This window comes from Hypoxylon fragiforme, assembly GCF_022984875.1.
Source record: "Hypoxylon fragiforme strain CBS 206.31 chromosome Unknown GGS25scaffold_5, whole genome shotgun sequence".
NCBI classification, from domain to species: Eukaryota; Fungi; Ascomycota; class Sordariomycetes; order Xylariales; family Hypoxylaceae; genus Hypoxylon; species Hypoxylon fragiforme.
The window spans coordinates 914,550-933,240 of NW_026054760.1; the positions used below are offsets into that span (position 1 = coordinate 914,550).

At 46.0% G+C, this 18,691-nt stretch overlaps 3 protein-coding genes across 3 annotated transcripts; 2 read left to right on the top strand and 1 right to left on the bottom strand.

Annotated features, from left to right (window-relative positions):
• Window positions 1–3,388: 3,388 nt before the first annotated feature.
• GGS25DRAFT_514223 (eEF1-gamma domain-containing protein) lies at window positions 3,389–4,988 on the bottom strand (the record flags this gene model as incomplete). Its single annotated transcript, XM_049262971.1, has 4 exons — window positions 3,389–4,352; window positions 4,410–4,458; window positions 4,689–4,875; window positions 4,956–4,988. The coding sequence occupies 4 exons, from the start codon at window positions 4,986–4,988 to the stop codon at window positions 3,389–3,391; spliced, it is 1,233 nt and encodes a 410-aa protein (XP_049116456.1).
• A 59-nt stretch (window positions 4,989–5,047) lies between these two features.
• On the top strand, window positions 5,048–6,772 carry GGS25DRAFT_489700 (37S ribosomal protein S9). Its single transcript, XM_049260919.1, has 3 exons — window positions 5,048–5,259; window positions 5,319–6,367; window positions 6,432–6,772. Exons 2-3 carry the CDS (start codon window positions 5,506–5,508, stop codon window positions 6,521–6,523), a joined length of 954 nt encoding a protein of 317 aa, XP_049116457.1. The 5' UTR covers window positions 5,048–5,259; window positions 5,319–5,505; the 3' UTR covers window positions 6,524–6,772.
• Window positions 6,773–14,093: 7,321 nt separating this feature from the next.
• Window positions 14,094–15,927, top strand: GGS25DRAFT_269689 (uncharacterized protein). The gene is made up of 3 exons (XM_049257377.1): window positions 14,094–15,075; window positions 15,132–15,389; window positions 15,453–15,927. The coding sequence occupies exons 1-3, from the start codon at window positions 14,280–14,282 to the stop codon at window positions 15,563–15,565; spliced, it is 1,167 nt and encodes a 388-aa protein (XP_049116458.1). The 5' UTR covers window positions 14,094–14,279; the 3' UTR covers window positions 15,566–15,927.
• Window positions 15,928–18,691: the final 2,764 nt, after the last annotated feature.

The window sequence follows — 18,691 nt, forward strand, 5'->3', positions numbered from 1 at the left end:
TGAAACTCTGAGCGAATTCTACCGTTTTCCCCACTTTCCCTGTTCATCGCCAGGGAAACAAGGTACTTAACCCGGTCTCTGTCCTGGGGAAAAAAAGATCAAATCCGAAAAGTAACAATAAGAAAGCCTCATCTATTCTACCATAGATGAGAATGACGCTAAAAGGCCCTGAACATCCAAGCCGAACCAACGCTGCGGCTCGCGGCTCGCGGCCCGGCGGCGCTGCTCACGGTTTCTGTGATTGTTCCGCGAGGAATAAACGTGTGTGTGTTGCCGTGTAAATGCAGGTCCCTCATATACCCATCTTACGTCGCCCAATAATCACTACCAGCCTAATATCACCGCCCAGAAGATTTCCCGAGGAATCACAAACAGTTTGGGCTCAAACTTGACCGAGATGCTGACGCATCTAATAGGCAGGTAAACCTACCCAGCGTGAAGATTTTTCCCGCCGTGTTAACGATCGAGGTGTTAGTGGGATGGTGAACTGGAAAACTCGACCTTCCCGTCGCAATGCTTGGGTGGTACTGCTACATCCTTTGCCACAAGCCTTGCAGAAACCCCAGCAAAGCCATAGTTTGGCTGGTCTGTTCTGCTCTGCGTTGTCGTGACCACCAGATATGTACATGCCATCCAAGCCACCTGACTATGGGTGGTGGTGGTGCTCTCTAGGTATTGGTAGTCCGAAGACACCACAACTCCGCGTAAGGGGCTGGTCCCGGTGGAACGATAGAGGAGCTTAAGGAGCGGCCGAGCAAGATATCTGCTCTGCAAAGGGTGTGTGGGTTGGCATCGCTTTGAAAAGCACTAGGAGATTCGTTACGGCAGGCTTCTTCGAGAAGAGAAAGCCCAGTTGAATGTATTTAGCTATTATCTCTCTCTAGCCTACAACATGCAGCTTAGACCTGAGCAATCTCAAACTCATGACCGCGTTCATTTTCATCAACAGAGATGTAACCTACATATGATGAGTAACTAAGTGACTTGCACCGCGTTACCGTGTCGATATCAAAGCAGAAGACTGGATTGGTAAGCAAAGAAGGACTTTGTGGTGATGATTTAGAGCCAAGCGTGGTGATCAGCAGCAATAGTACACTTTTCAGCCCGTACCTATGTAGACCCTTATACCTATACCTACCTATCTAAGTAATTGCCAAGATGTATACACCACCTATCCCCCCCCAACCCCCAGCATCATCATCACCACCTAAAGCTACTAACTGCTTAGGTAAATGAACATCTAATATCGGATGACTAGCCACCTAAGCCCGTTAGCTCCACCATGTCCGAGATTTGCATACGAGTCAATCAACAACTAACTAACTCGCTGCCTACCCAACTAACTATTCGTTAAACTTGCCAAGTTATTTAAAATCTAACCCAAGTACCAAGACCCAAACACCCAGCCTCGTGCTTCTTAGTGTAGGCAGATTACAGCTGCTCAGGGATTAATTAGCTATGTGTGTATCTGGCCCTAACCTTCTGAAGCTAAGGGAAAAGGGTACAAGTACCTACATACGTACAAGTGTTGTAAATATAATTAGCTTAGCTTGTAATAAATCTATGCCATGATATACATTATCTACCAAGGTATGTACCATATGTAGTAACCACTGCATACATACCTCGGTTTCCGCCAATTGCTCGATTTAGCCCGATTTCCCAGTGCCAGCCAATCAGAAACGCCGTTGACACCTACTGTCGTATATAGAGCGAAGCTTGTGATAGGCAATTGACACTTCTACATACATAATAATAAGTATCCAGCTATAAAAGGAAAAAGGGGGGGGGGGAGAAAGGAGAAGGATGTCCGCTGGACTAGAACTAGCAGCGTCGTTTCAGATTCTTATATGCAGAATTAGCTTAGCCCTCCCATCCCATCCCATCCCCATTGAATGATTGCCCAAATGCCGATATCTACTACCCGGTCCTCGGTTATGTGTGTGCTAAAAAAATGCCATGTGGCTTTTAGTTAATTAGGGTGCATACGAAACAAGCTCCGATTCACACTACCAAAGCCACGGCGCCCGCTCGCGTTTGAAACTTAGAAAGGACTGTTAAGGCAAAACGTCGTGATAGATGCCTGATACAGTGATACTATAGTGAGAGCCTACTTACCTAGGTAAAGAACAAGAAACCGATGATAGTAGGCACCTATCCACATTCAATATACACCCCCGACTAGTAGCCTATAGGGAATGAAAACAGGAGAAAGGGGGGCGGCTCAGATAAAGCATATGAGGAAGGTGGCGGTGGAGATGAAGGGGTGGTGGTCTGCTGCACCTGTTTATGCTGATTATGGTGGCTGCTGCTACTAAGGCATAGGCAGTGATAAAGAAGATAGATGTCTAACCTACCTAGGTAACCTAGGCGTGTAATGTGAGGGGAGGGCTATAAAACGAGAGTAGGCGTTTGCAGGCAAAGTATAGGAGGTATACAGGTAACATCAGAAAAGGAACGCCATCGAACACAGACACAATTACAATCCAATATATAACATAAACAAGTCTATAGGTACATTAAATCAGTACAACCCTCATCCGTCATCCGTCATTGCTCATTCATCATTCATCATCCCCCCTTTCTCCCCCCTCCTGTCTACTCCGCCCCCTCTATCTTCCTCCCGCTCAGCCCATCGATGGTGGAACAAGATCCCTCATATCAGTATCAAATATAGATATATGAACCTTATATATATGCCACCATTATCCGTCTATCTGTCTGTATGCTAGCTCACATAACCGTGCAAAGGCAAGGGTCGCTGCCAGGCTTGTCGAAAGAGAGACCGATATCGTTACGGCGTGTCTGTTGCTGAATTCTGCCCTTCATGATTGCGATGTTTAAAATAGTAGCCTAGGTCCTAGGAATGGTGTATCGTAAGATAAAAAAAAGTTTTCGGTAATTGTTGTTTGAGTATTATATGTGTAGGTGTTTCTTTTCTGTTGATTTGTATATATCAGAACGATTTCAAGGTATTGAAGCAGCGGCCCTGACATTTTATAGTGTTCTACGAGTTCCCTACCAAGGTACATTTGCCTCCGCCCTTCCTTTGACCTGAACTGGAAAGACTTGTCCTTGTGGGCATTAGATAAGTCAACCTACCAGAATCCCTTTGTTAAGCTACTAAAAATAGGAGTCTAGTGCAGTTCATTCACCCTTATAAGTCATCTACATGAAGCCATAATTCGTTAAAGGGAATACGGTAAAAGCCGTTGGTTTGCATGATTGAGGCTCTACCAATGAGTCTTTCTGCTACCTAAATTTGCAACCTATTTAGCTGCAATGCTCAGTTTCCTTCCTTTGCCCCATTTCCCTTTCACCCAACTTTCGTTTTGCATGATCTCGTTAGCTCGTAACCATCCTGGTATGAAACTTAAGGCGCACTAGCTTATTTGAAGACCTTGCCGGAAGCGTGCTTGTACTCCTTGCCGTTGTCGACAACAGGCTTGTCCCATGTCCACATGGACTCGACATAAGCCTTGTCATCGGCGTTGGTGGGGTCCAGCTTAGTGAACTCGTAGCTCTCGTAGTCGGGAGCGACGTCAAAGACGGGAAGGTACTCGTCACCACGGATGACAAAGGCACCCTCGATGATCGAGTCGTTGTTCTCGCCGTACACAGAGGCACAGCCGAAGAGGTACTTGCGAGAGCCCTCGAGACGGGTGTTGAATCCACCAATCAAGTTGTTGGACATGAAAGTCAAAGTCAACTCGTCGTTGTACTTGTACTTGACCTTCCAGATGCTGAAGTCCTTGAAAGGAACGTTCTCCCAGAACCACTTCATAGAGTCAGCCTCATCGTGGTTCGAGTAGTAACGCTTCCAGTCGTCTAGGTAGAACTCCGTTGGCGGTAGGAGATCACAAGGGTGCTTGGGCTTAGGAGCCGGTGCATCCTCTTGCTCAGCAGCGGGCTTAGGAGCAGCAGCCTTGGGGGCCTTGGGGGCCTTGGCCTGCTCGGGCTTCTTGGGCGCGACGTTGGTCAACTTAGGAGTGTCGAGGAGCTCGAAAGGCTTGGCAACCTCGGTGTAGATGGGCTGGTTGTAGACAGTCTCGTACCATCGTGCGACGTTAGGGTGCTCAGAGCGCCACTTCTTGTCGAAGAAGAATTGGAAGCCGCGAGAGATGATGCTTGCGGCGAACAGATCAGCGAGGGTGATACGCTCGCCAACGAGGTAAGTGCTGTGGAGAAGGTGCTCTTCGATGACAGAGATGACCTTAGCGGCACCCTTGGCAGCATCCTCGACACCCTTCTTGTTGTAGGGGTCCCATCCGAGGAGAGGGCGGTACCAGGCACCGAGCTTGGGGAGAACCTCAGTGTTGAACAAAGACATCCACTTCAAGATAGAGGCGTAGCTATAAAGTGTTAGTGCATGTTTTGGGTTTCATAGTTTATTTTGGATAATATCTTACTCTTGCTTGGTCTTGCCGAGTAGGGTAGTCTTCTCGTTTTGGGATGTAACTGAGAATGGGATGTTAGCCAGATTCTCGCGTCATTTCATCATGGAGATGGTATAATGAGGATGATAAGTAGGTGAATTAATCAGAAAGTAGAACCAATATCAACAGAAATATTTCAGATAGGGATAACTGTTAGAAATGTCTAGGTCATCATGAAGACGCCCACTATCGGTGCGGGGGGAGGGATTGATGGCGATTATTTATCAGGTGTAGAAGGGGAATAAAACGTACTGTAAATGGCGATGGCCATGCACTCAGTAAGGACGTATCCATCGTTGCCGACGAAGACGGGAACCTTGCTGAGAGGGTTCACCTTGAGGAACTCGGGAGTTGGGTTGGTGGTGTCGACTTCGACAACTTCCAAGTTCAACCCATTGGCCTTCGCAACCGCGAGGATCGCGGTGGTGCGGGGGTTGAGCTACGCGAAGATTCCAGGTTAGTTTTTTTTTATCAGAAAAAGTAAAAAGAGACAATTAAGGATGAAGTTGCGATGCTCACCTCCTTAGTATAGATCTTTCCGAAAGACGCCATGGTTGCTTAAGAATCTGGTGTTGATCGGTTTGGAGATGGAAGGAAGAGAAGAGGAGTGCTTTAAGATTGACTCACCAAAATTTTCTTTTGTCTTTTTTTTTTTTCCTACCTCACTAAAGAGGAGGCGGGGCAGTTCACGCTAGTACTATGGCTTAATTGAATTTTCAACCTTAGGCATTATTGACCCCTCCCCACTGGGCATGCTGCACCGCACCTGATCGAACTTGAAAGATCCACCTCTTTTTGAAGCTCGGCGAACGGAATATATAATCTACCGGCCAATTAAAATCAATTAAATCAAAATTCGAAGCTCATTGATGGGAAAGAGACCTTAGCTAATTGATGTCGGCGAAAGTTTCAAAAAGTGCCTCCGCGCCAAAAAATCCAAAAAGTACCTCTATTTCGCCTATATATTTCGCCTATCACCAAACCACCGAGCTCGATCAACCCAATTGGTACGGCGAATTGATTAACGGTATTCGGACACAAGGTCATGACGAAGATACGATAGATAAAAATGTCCACTCTAAGAAATAGCTTCCGCTGTCTTAGAGATCTCCGGGCTACCGCGACCCGACCATCGCGGTCCTCCGCATCATCATCCTTAACCGCCTCGACGAAACCCAACACACGCCGCACATTCGCAACCACCGTTCGTCGAGATGACTTCCGTCGACTAGAGCAGGCCGCGGAGGAAAACTCCATGGAGACAACTCCCGAAGAGGCTACTGTCAAGTTCCCTTACCTGCGTCCTATGCCCGCTTCGCCGTCCTATTTCTCGCGGCATATAGAATTCAACGACAGCTTCGTTTTAGTCCAGGACCTTACGCGGAAATACGGACGACTCCCCACAATCCCACCAAATCTGGCGGAGCGTGTGGCGTGGAAGACGAAGGAGCAGTATCGATTGGCGATCGGTGAGGCCGTCAAGGCGAGAGACTACGCAGCCTGTATCGGGCTGGTCAAGAGGTTAAACCAGATTCACCCTGACATCATGCCAGATGAGGTCAAGGAAGGTATTCGGCCATTCAAGCGGGATATCAACATCTACCTCAACACCCCGAAACCCATCCCGGTCGATCGGTTTGGCAGGTCGCATGGTGTAGGCAGGCGGAAATCCTCTACGGCTCGGGCCTGGCTTGTGGAAGGGACAGGGGAGGTTCTCATCAACGGAAAGACCATCAATGACGCATTTGGAAGAGTCCACGACCGAGAAAGTGCGCTCTGGGGGCTGAAAACAATGGAGCGAATGGACAAATACAACGTCTGGGCCCTGGTGGAGGGTGGGGGGACTACTGGACAAGCCGAAGCTCTTGCCATGGCTATTGCCAAGGCATTGGCTGTCCATGAGCCGGCCTTGAAGACACCCCTGAGAAAGGGTAAGTTAAAGCAGCGTCTACTAATGCTTATTCGGTATTTTGCTAATCTGGTTTGGTTTTAAAGCTGGTTGCCTCACTCGCGATGCTCGAAAGGTTGAAAGGAAGAAGCCCGGCCACGTCAAAGCAAGGAAAATGCCCGCATGGGTCAAGAGATAGAACAGCCTCGACGTCGAAGTTTCCAAGGGGACTGGTGATTCGTTGCTCCACGTTCTTCGGAGAGGCGAACATCGTCAGCCTTATTTGCAGGGGTTCTGGTCTGGCTCGGTCTACCGCACTGTTCGCGCAACGGGCCGTATGTATAAAGGTCATGTATCATTATGTACCCACTTCATAATCCGGAATGCACTCAAGATGATGTTCATGGTGACGCCGATATCGATCCTGCTCAAGATGCTTTCCAGTTAGACAGCCAGCCAGCCAGCCAGCCAACCAGCCATGGCGGCTTGTTAAGTTGGGTTGTCTCCAAAATGTGAGTAATCTTAGAGAGCGATGGGACATTTTCCGTGTGACACACCTCAGTTCAGCTGCCCAATGCAGGGCCTTGAAATTCTTTGCCACCGGTTCTTTGTCCACCTATACCTGCCTACCTAGGTGTGTATATTTGATTGGGGGCCCTGGCCACAAATCAGCATGCAGAGCCCTGCCAAGTACGAGCTCTCCTAAGATCTGGCTTGCCAACCAATTAGAATAAATTAATACAGATTAGGTCGGGCTCGGATCTATGAACCGGGTACCCGGATTGTCTTTGTATCATGTGTGTGACACGCGGCTATAATATACACAAGACTCAGGTCGGTCAGTCAAGTCGCATGATACAAAAGCAGTACAGACCGCCGCAAATGCCGTGTTTATGCAACCCGAACCCACACTACCAAGGCCAGTTTCATTCAATCAATACGACAAGACATACCAGGCAGGTAAGGTTAATAATAAATGGAAACAACTTAGCCTTGAAACAACTCGGGCATGAATTGAGGTGAAGACTTTCCCAGTAATATGTATTGTTGGTACTAGGTAGATAGATACCTAGGTTCATATCTTGGTTGAATAGGGGGAAGCACTAGAAAGCACACGATTAAGACAAGTCAGACAGATGAGCACGGACATACATATTATCCATGGATGGATGTATGGACCTAGTTACCTGGTGTGGCTAACTACCACACCAGGTAGATGACGCTTCGTGGGAAAAAAGCAAATAAATGAAGTCATATGCCGAATTTAAACTAGCTTCGAAACAACGGTAGCCGTAGAATATTTCTAGAAGAAGTAATAACTACATGGCTATTTAAGATGGCATTTGTAGATACGGCATGTATCCGTATGGCGCGTAGAAGTAGCCCCAGCTGACCAGCCCACCTACAGTTTAGAGAGTGTATGTATTAGTTATGTATTAGTTAGTTATTCGCTAACTGAATTGGCGGAGACATGTATAAGAAAGACGTTAATATTATATTTGATGTCCAGGTATGTTTCTTGATGCCTTTATTTGTGCTTTTATTTGTGCTTCCGTCAACGACGAGGTTCGGTTTTCCAATCAGAATAGAGTACTTACCGACCTACCTACCCACTATGGAGGCGTGGAGCGCAGATGCCCAAGACATTGATTGATAAAAAAAGAATATTGATGCGATCCTTTAGGGGCATTCGTCAATCATTGACTGACTCGGAAGTATGTAACCAGACAAGCGAACTGACTAGCAATCGTTGTGAGCTAAGTAAATTGAAATTCGACCCAATGTGAGTTCTGAATCATATCACGACCTACCTAAATTCTGGCTCCCGAACTTGGAACCACATAAATACGAGAATTGATGTTATGCTTCCAGAGGATTTGGTGGAATGGGTGCAAGCCTCATTCTCCTTCCCAGATGCGCACAGATGAGGCTGAGATTGACCAAGCAGACAACAGCCAATAACTACCTAACCTAGTTGGTAACGCGCGGATCCTTCCTTTTCGGATTCTTTTTTACAGGTACGCGTTAATAGTTTCGCGTAATTTAGGCTTTGGACACTTTATTGCATCCGGTACGAAGATAGTTACCGCAAGCCCGAATCAACCTAGCCAAGTCAGCATTGAAGTTCAATGTTACCTATGTATCAGAGGTACCTTGCCCAATCTGTTGATACTACGCCGGAGGAAGTCACAAAAACATGAAGGTCAGGCTGGGGAAAACTAGCATAGCATAACATACTATAACATACTATACTATATATATAATAATAGATAGTATGTTATAGACTTATAGTAATATGATGCCAACCCAGCTAGTATAGATAACATCTCAGAATAAAAAGCTTCACGTGTGTTGCCGGAGTTTAAAGGGGATGGGGGAGTTGAAGGTACATATGCACATGTAACTAACCTGGTATGTGCATGCCATGTGTACATAGGTTCATCGGATCCAGAGTCGTTGCATAGGTACACTGGAGCTGCCCCGTGGAGCTACATACATTACCTAGACAACGCTTCCAATGTTGCTGCTTCAATGTTAAAAGTCAGCACTTCTTTAAGAACGTTGAGACGTACATACATATACTATGTAGTACGTATGTAGTCAAGAGACCGTGGCCAGTAACAAGTATGACGATTCAACCGACTCAACAGCTAGGGAGGTAGAACCAGGGAAACCAAGCTTGTGTGGGTCTTGTGAGAGGTCCAATTTCTACCAGAGCACTTCTCGAATCTCGGGGACCTGCACTAGTCATGATAGCCCGTAAAAATGGGGTGATTTCAAGTAACGAAGAACGCCAACCTGCAACCTAGACTCGAAAGACAGTAGGTAGACAGTACTGAGTAGGACCAATAGGTAGGTAGGTACTAGGTACTACTAGGTAGGCAGGCAGAGTATTATACAAGCAGGGATTATTTACGTACCTTTGTCTAGGTAAGTCCATCATCTGCGTCAAATTATTACGTGCGGGGGATTTTCATTGACTGGTAAATATCCCGTGCCTATTATTCATTATAGTGATACGCCGGACCAAACATAGGTCCCGGTATTGAATGTTGATATCTTGAACATGACCTTGGAAGTATGTACGAATATGCAGATACATACATGCAGGTGTACTGCACTGTATTGTATGGTATTGTACAATACTGTACTGTAGGCAAATATACTAGAACGAACGATCAGCCCTTGCTAAAGGGATTAAAACTGAGATTGCCAAGCATGTGAGCATACGCTGCATACCTACTATGCTGAACACCCCCCACAACAGTGGTCGTCTGCAAGCGGCTGTCGAGATTTTGATGTGTTGGTCCTGATGGCACCATATGTAACCAAGGTGTAAATAGGGTGCCATTCAAGTACCGTGTTTGGTCGGTATTGAGTGTAGAAAATAGATCTGGGAATTGTTCGAGAGTGGGTGTGGGCTGGTTGATGCAACACCCCGGCTGGCTCCGGGACAATGCCAGACAGACCCTGGTCATTTCTTTGACGACATCTCAACGCCTTGCGATAGACCCTAGCAACGCCTTGTCTCCAGCATGGTTCAAGGATCTTATTTAGACGACCAAACACCCGCCATTTCTGATTAGAAACCTACTTGCGGCCTAACGGGTACCCCGAACGGCAGTATCTCATCCTCAGTAAGGAGGAATACATGTACTCCAGAACGATGTACCTAGACTCGACAGATGGAATCAATTTTGTCTGGGCCTTGAATTGGCAAATGACAAATGCCAAATACCAATTGTTCGATACCTAAACCTGCTGAGACGCTCAGATCGTGCCATGAGGACAATTGCCAAACCGTCAAACCTAGCAAATGATTGGGCATCAATTGGTTTGCTGGACTGCAACGATGCCATACCATACTGTATCATAAGGAGGTAAGATGAAGAAGTCTACATTGCTTGCCTACCCAGGTTTGTATGTATTCTTCAATGGAGAACCTGCTCGAGCTAACTGTGTAGTCTCGCCCTTCTTCTATTCCAATTGACCAATAATCTTTGCTATCATGGCACAACCCAGAAAATTCTTCGTTTCGGCTTCTTGGTCTGTTTCGGTGTAAGATCCGACAAACGTCTGCCGGCTTTCTTTCCCCGTATCGAATCAGCTTCCTTTATGAGCTTAAGATGACTGACTGTCACTGACAGCAATTGACCTGCTCGGCAGTACTCCAGCTAAGTAGCCACTAAGTTAGATCGTCAAATAAGCGCGTAGAGGATACTAATAATGTAATGAACCAATATCAAAATTGCTGTGCCTACAAATAAGCAAGAGCTCAGAAATAGTTCATCAATGAAAACGAATGTATTAGGGTACATAGGTAAACTTGCAAGATAAAGCAATTTTTAGCCTCAAGTGACTTTTGTCTCAAAGAGGTAAAATAGAGGTTTAATATCATAATCAACTTCAGCTCTAAACTACATGAAATGTCTTGTATAATGTATTGTATTTGTACTATTTGAAAGATTGCAGGCAGGTACATATGTACTACATAGCATGTAAGATTCAAGGTTCAAGAAAGAAAGAACATTGAAGAGAGGTACATCCAATGCCTTCCTAATGTATGTAGGTAAAACCCAGGTCGATATCATCAGGGTTTAGGACTATACCGTGTCTTCCTCATGATTGGGGGCCGAACGATTATGGATCGTGCTGTCTGTAAACTTTAATGTTACCATTTTGCAAGTTTGGTACGGGTACCTCAGTATCTACATACATTGTCATACAACCTTGAATGATTGATCCCAACGCCATACATAGTATTACATAAGGTGCCTTACCTATGTATGTGATGTGTCAAATCTCGAAATCTACGGTCACTACCTGCCTCCCACTTACCTAATAGGAAGTCGGTCTGCGTGTACCTCTGGCTTTTCATTCTACATCCATGGATCCCATGTAGAACATTTGATTTTGAGTTTTTACTAAAGGTTAAGCTCCTTATCCCCGCTCCATCGTCATTTCCAAAGTGAAGGGACTCAAGTCACTCGGCAATGTATGTAGGTACCGTTCACTTATTATTTTTGAACTGTTGAGATTATGTAGACACCTACACCTACATGTAGTAGGCCTAACATGTAGGAGTCGGACACACAACTAAGCATGATTACTTATTCACAGGCAGCCTTGAATTTTCATGACTTTCTCCAAAGATGACCGATCGATGCAGAATACAAATTATCTCTCAATCAGCATCAGCCACGCGACTAGAGTTCAGCACATGAAATACAAAAAAAAATAAAAAAAAAAGCAAAACGTCGCCGTGTGTTACCCATGTCTTTTACCCACATCCTTTTTTTTTCGGTTGAGGCAACGTTGGAACCTAAGTGATATCAAGTTTTTTATTTCGTATTTTCTTCTTCTCTCTTCGCTTCTTCTTCAACATGAGCCACTTGTTACGACTCCCTCTCGGAAGACTCATACGTAGTAGCTTATGGCTTGTCTTATGATCTATCGCCCCCATGATAGTAAGTAACCCAGGCTAATTAATGTCTTGTTAGTCCCCAAGCTCAACGACACGAGATGCAGCACAATCACAATAGTACAAGCGACTAAGGACAAAAGATCTGACGGTCATTTTCTGATAGGCCGATCTGCACCAGGAACATGCGTTGTGACCAGTGACACCCTTTGAGTTAAAATACTCTAAGGTCAGCTACCTACTTACTGCCTATTTACTGCCTACATATGTATGTATTGTACGTACTAGGTTAACTAGGTAAGTAGGTAGGTCAGGTGAGGACTTGAAGTAGGTAAGGCCTTCAATGTTTCTTGAGGCTGGAAAGGTTTGTCTTATATGCCCCTGACCAATATACCCAATATACTGTACCTACCCAATATACTTATCCCGTACCACCCAATAAGTCTATCTACTTGGTTTACTACCTACCTACTACCTAGTCTATTCTCCGAGCTCTACATTTTCTTCACCCTCTCACTAAAGTATCCATCTGGTATCCATTCATCTGGAGACTAGAGACCATCATAGTACATACACACTTTTTCAGTCTGAACAGATTAGATCAATCATCGTCCCAATGTCTCGTAGGAACACACCCGAGGGGTATCAGTAGGGTTATTCCATTGAGACCCGCTCCCTATTACCTGTGCGCATTGCGCAGATCTTGTTCACCCTGTCGCAAAACAAGCCCTGCGCCTGCCCTGTCTGCCCTGTCTAGCAAGCCCCAGCTACTTTCCGCACGGCGCATGTTAAGGCGTTGGTGTCGTTAATGTGTTTTGGGGATTTCTTTAAAGCTCAAGTGCTCCTTTCTGTTCCATTTTCATTGGCAGCCCGTCGCTTAGTCTCGTGTGTTTTTCATGTATTGTATTTGTATTTGTATTTGCATTACCCACAGCTCTGATGGGGTGCATGCAAATAAGGGATCGAAACCTTCCATTCATTCTACTTATCTCGCTCTAGAGTCTAATTGAGGCTCCACTCCCACCTGCTTGCCGACCTTAATACACACCAGACAAGCCTACCAGGCAAGCCTACCTAGCAGCCTAGGTTAGGTACATAACTTCTCGACATCTCACCGAATAATATATCCAGATGTCATGAGAAAGGTATTTATTCTTTTCTGTTCTAAAATCTTGTTGTCCACTACTTAGGTAGTTAAGAAGAAGAAGAAAAGAACAAGAAAGGAAGAAAAGGAAAGAAGCAAAAGAAGAAAAAAAGGAAGAGGAGGAAAAAAGAAAAAGAAAAAGAAAAAGAAGAAATCCCCGGGTTGCTTAAAATCCTCCGATGTCAACAACTCTATTCCCACTTCCACTCACACACACGACGTTACCTTAGGTACATACATCGAAGTCCCTTTTCATTAGGCGTTTCTACTATTACATACATTTCATTTATATACTTGAAAACAACTCACGGCCTCTTCTCTCTTCACCCTTCTACCAAATCAAATCAAATCAAATCAAATCAAATCCCAGGTCAGACTCAACTCTTTTTCTTACTCTTGTCCTAATAGATTACCTACTCAAATATTGTGTGATCGCCGCTTGAAAGGGGCAGGCTAACTAGGACGATTAATCACGTCTAGACGCAATATTTTCAGAAATTCGAAGCATTGGGTCTCTGTACCTAGTGCGGCTTGCTATTCAATTGGGGTTGGCAAGGTCATTACCTGTTGATTTAGCAGTTAGTCGCAAGAAGTGCTGGGATTTCCCCAGTACATGTAGTGAGAACCGTTGACAAGTCAAAATACGCCGTCTAACCTACTCGGGATTTTTGTGGACAAACCCATCCCATAATCCTACATACTATTATAGTAGTAGGTATCTAAGGACGAAGTCAAACTTCTGGGGCTCCCCAGAGGCATCGTCATCCCTACACCTCATATACTGAGGGACTGACTTGGGGGCCACCTGGCATGTGGTTGGCGGTGTTTGCACCCAGAAAAGACTTTTCAGTTATTTAAACCTTCGGCATCTCATACGCTGGCGGCATTCTCAAGCAAGCTTTGGATTTCACCCAACCACATAACGCATCGCACCGAGACGCGTCTTCAAGAAAACGCCTACCTGATACCATATATACCGCCAACCCACTAGTTCCTCCTCCCGCCAGGATTTTCATCCGAAAAAAAAAACAAAAGAAAGCGTCTTATCCCAGGGCATCCTTTCTTCCCATCCTTGCCGGACGCGCTCTGTCTTGTGTTAAAGAACTTCTAAACCAGAATTTCATCCGACCTCGCATTATCCAACAAGTACCGGAGCCAACTCTTCTAGGTCGACTTCTATTTTATAGTGTTTATTTCGCGACCACTATTACACGTTCCACTTGCACGCGGTGAAGTGCTCAGACGATCTTGACGGGCCGGTTTGTGGCACGGCCTAAACGACACAAGGTGGCCCCCCCTTTACTTCGACGCCAGCTCCGTTGCCGGGGGCGCATCGGGTAGAACTCGTCTTTCTTTCAGCCTTTTTTTTTCAACTCGTAAACCCGTGGCATGGATGATCACGGACGGCGGAGGAGGCCGAACGAACCGCCCGTCAACAACCCTTCCACATCCAGATACCCAGTTCACGATCCCAATGCACAGGGAAGGTCGTACGGCGCAAGCGGGTCCGATAGGTTCCGGCCCACGCCCATCAACACATCACCAACAGCAGCTCGAGGTATAGGGGGTACGGCTGCTTACAGTGGATATTATCAGGAGCCGGCCGCAGCTTTCTCCACTGCCATGCAGCAAAATACAATGCCATACCAGTCTGAATACGGGCAGGATACTCGGCAGACACAGGCCTTTAGTACGTATAATAATACACCCATGATGTACAACGTGCCGCAAGCGAGCGCGCAAAGTGCCGTCTACGATACGAGTCAGCAATTCCCGTCTCGGCAACCTGCAGCGCTGCAGATGATGCAAACGGATGTAGCCACCCCCTATTTCCCGAGCGAACCGACAAACGCGGCTGCAGCATCTACTCTACAGTCACACGCGGGCTCCTCGAGTGCGTCGACAGTATATCAACAGAGCCCAGCTATTCAACAGCGTACAATGCTCCAGAATTACTCGGGAGGGTTGGCGCCCATGAGCAGCATGGCACAAACAAGCACGCCGGAGCAACAGGCTATGGAGGAACAAGACTACGCGCAAACTACGGAGATGGGCGAAGCCTATGAACAATACCAGACAGCCTTGAGGGAGGTATTTTCCAATATTCGAAATGGTGTGTTGCAAGCCGCAAGCGACTCGCTTCTAAACATTTCCGAGTGGTTATTATCGAAAGTCGTGGAACTGGGTAAGTCGTCTTTCCTCTCATTATCCGGTAACTTTCGTGACGTTTAACTGTTGAAGGCCTCTCAGCGGACGATGAGAATCTCTACAGGGACCGCATCAGAATGTGGCAAGACTTCAACCACGCGTGGCTCTCCCTATTTCAAAAGCAAAAGGATATGATGGAATCAGGCGTGCCCTTACAGCGAGGCCAAACCTTGATCAGCGAGGACGGTCTGAGAAAAATGGGAAAAGAAATAGTCAGACTTTGCGATGGAATCGACCGACACGGTCTGGTTGACTATGAATATGGTGTCTGGGAAGAACCTATCATTGCCAGTACGGTTGTCCCATATAACAGTTCTATACCACGCCCCGCCTCTTGCTGACTTTATATGCTAGTTATCGAGGCGTGTCTAGATCTCTACGAGAACGAGGACGAGGCTGAGCCTGCCGCTTCCTCTGCGGCGAATCCCCCCGGGGCAGGCCATCGCGGTCATCGTACTTCCCGCTAAGGGCTAACAAGCAAGGCCGTTTACCAAACAGAATGCGTCATACCATTCAGTGTCGATGTATTGTGATTTGAGACGTGGGATCCTCTCACGGCTTTCAACAGATGATGATTATTCACCTATAACTTTATGGTTGTGATCTCCACAGCCCTTCGTGGATATTGCGAGAAGATCATCAGGCCACGGTTCGATTTAATATGGATGGTAAACAACAAGGGGGTCCTGGAGTTAGGAGGTTCACGAGGCAGCATTCGGAGGTGTATATTTGGGCTGTGTTTACTTGAGGCAGCCAATTTGCGTGGTTATGGGATCACTTTTCCGTTGCAGTTTGGCCGTATCTATCCAGTCAAGCTCCAGCTAAAGTCTGGAATTCGACAGGGCTGGAAGGGGGCGGGATGGCACGACTAGGGCGAGTGGTACACATGACAATGACGGATGGATGGCATATCAAGACACGAATATGACGGGAAAGGGTAAGGACATGGTTTCTCGGGAGAGGAGATGTATGGCTGTACGATGATATTTGCAGATACCCTTGGCGGTCGGCGGGAAGGAAGGAATAGGCAAAAAGGAAGGTTATAGAGAAGAAAGGTATTCACTGCTCCCACGAGCTTGTGCAATTAGTTTCGTTGATACACATTACTCACTGTACATAATTTGGTGCATACCAGCGGTACCTGCTACGTATGTGGTAGGTATCTGCCTAGTACAAATCCAGTCACGATAATGCCTAGGTGGATGGATGGATACTGGAGCTGGAGTTGCGTGGAGAAATCCATGTGCATATATGTATGTACGATTACCTCAACAACATTGTATACTACTTTATACCTACTAACTATAGGTATCTGGGTAATGAATGTAGTATATGTTGGCAATTCTATTATACCCCCACCCCCACATGACGATCCCTCTTAAGCCTCTTTTTTATTTTGTTCCTACCACTAACTACCTAGTACTTTCATAGTATAGAACGGACAATTCACTCCAGCTTCGATACCACCCTACTAGGCGGTTTCGTTACATACGGACCTCTTTTTTCCTAGAAAGACACGAGTTAACTGGGGAACCAAAAGATGGAAATAATTGGAAAAGAAGAAGAAAAGGAAGAAAAGGAAGAAAAAAGAAAGGTCCAATCCGAGTAAAGGTTAGATAATCCACCCCTTCCCACACCCCTCTAAGAATTACCATTTGCGGCCAGGAGTCGATATTGATTGGCCGGTCGCAAAAAGAATAGGAAAAAAAGGGCACTGATGCAAGTCGATCTTTCGGAAGTTTTCCGAATCAACTGGATTTGTGTTTCTGACAAAGCCCAGACAGGTGACGGAAGATCATCTACCTAGCTGCGATCTTCCTTGTGTGTTTTTATTCTGGTACCATGTAGGCACTCATGGATAGGTACCTACCTACAATGATCCTACATTCATACATGCCTACAACCCAGGCCTGTTAGGTCCTAGGTATAGCATAGATAGATATGATCGGACCCGACGCCTTGGAAGGATAGGCAGTTTTCCATCTTTCTTTTCCACACACACACACACACACACACAATCCCTCCCCCCCTGTTCGTCAGCTTGGTTTGATAGATGCACCGTGCCTATAATTGGCGCTCTCCAATCAATGCAACCACCCCATCATGGAAACGAAACTTGAACTGATCCAGGGGTATCACGGGCACAAAGCAAAGCAAACATGGGGAAAAGGGTGTTAGTTTGGGAGAAAAGGAAAAAAAAACAAGGGACGTTGTAATTGCGAAAGCTTCAACTTTGTAACCTGTCATCCTTTTTTTACTGTTTGATAGACTCGCACCCTTTTCTACTTCAGACAGGGAAAAGGATCTGCGTTGCGCCTTTTCGTTTTTAAGCGAACAGGGGGTATGAGATATGATGGACGAATGGTTAGAGCATGATTAAAAGAACATTCGCGTATTAACTAGGCATTTTATTTATTTTATCTTTTATTCTTTTGCAATAGTTAGTCAACAAGTGTATATATTTTTGGACTCTTCTTTTTTTTTATCAATCTCTTGTGCCACCCCCTTCTTAATCACGTAACACCGGCACATAGGTCACGAACGGGTCCCTTCCTTTTCCACCCTTAGTGTTGTTTGCCGCTGAACTTGCTTAAACTCCTCTGAAACAATTTCAGCAAACAAGGTGCTTGTTTATTGCTCAATCTGAAGACATCGATTGAAGAGAGGGCCAAGAGGGGGGAGGGGTGTGTGGGTAAAAGGGAGGGTGATGGTTCACTAGAGCCTTGAAGAGAGGCTAGAAAGAAGGGGGGCTTACATCCATATGATATATTTGTACGACTCTTCACGATCCCAGTTCGTGTCTCATCAACCGACATGAACCTGTATCTCATCGCAAACCGTACCCAGGTAGTTGGGCCCGACATCGCCGAGGGGCGCTAAGAACACAAATCCAAGTCCTTTCTAGGTAGAAAAAAGATGGAAGGAAAGAAAAAGTGAAGGTCAAACACCATCCCATGTAGGGCTGGGTTGCTACACAATCAAGTGTCACCCTGTTCCGAACTATTGGATTATAGAGGGAAGAGAGAAAGAAAAAAGGAGGCTGAGAAACTGTGACGTCGCATCCAGCAAAACATGTTCGCGAAGAGCTGAACTGAACTTGAACTCGTAATGACTCGATCCTACTTACTACATACTACATTCTATATACTTACAAAAAGTACCTGAATACATACACCTACGTACTACATATACTACACTTTATGTACAGTGGTAAATAAGCCATCTATCTATCTCCCATGTCGAAACGACCCTTCATTAGAAAAGAAAACACATCCCAGTCATGCAGCTTCCCGCGTCGATCCCCTTTCCCCCCTTCTCTCGCCGGAAGCGTGAGCCGTAACGGCGAGCAAGCATTGGGCTTGGTACCTACATATGATACTATCTAGCGGCTTGAACCTTAGCTGCTGAATCTATGTAGGTACCTACATAATCTGCACGATCTAAAAGCAGGAGCGTTATTACCTAGTGCTGCTGCTGCTGCTGCTGCTACATTTACGGCATTTTTGAAGAAGCCACCAGTTAATGCACCACGGCACGGTTCCGTGCCGTTCATGCAGAAATCTGCTCATGGCTACCTCGACGCAGATTCGAGG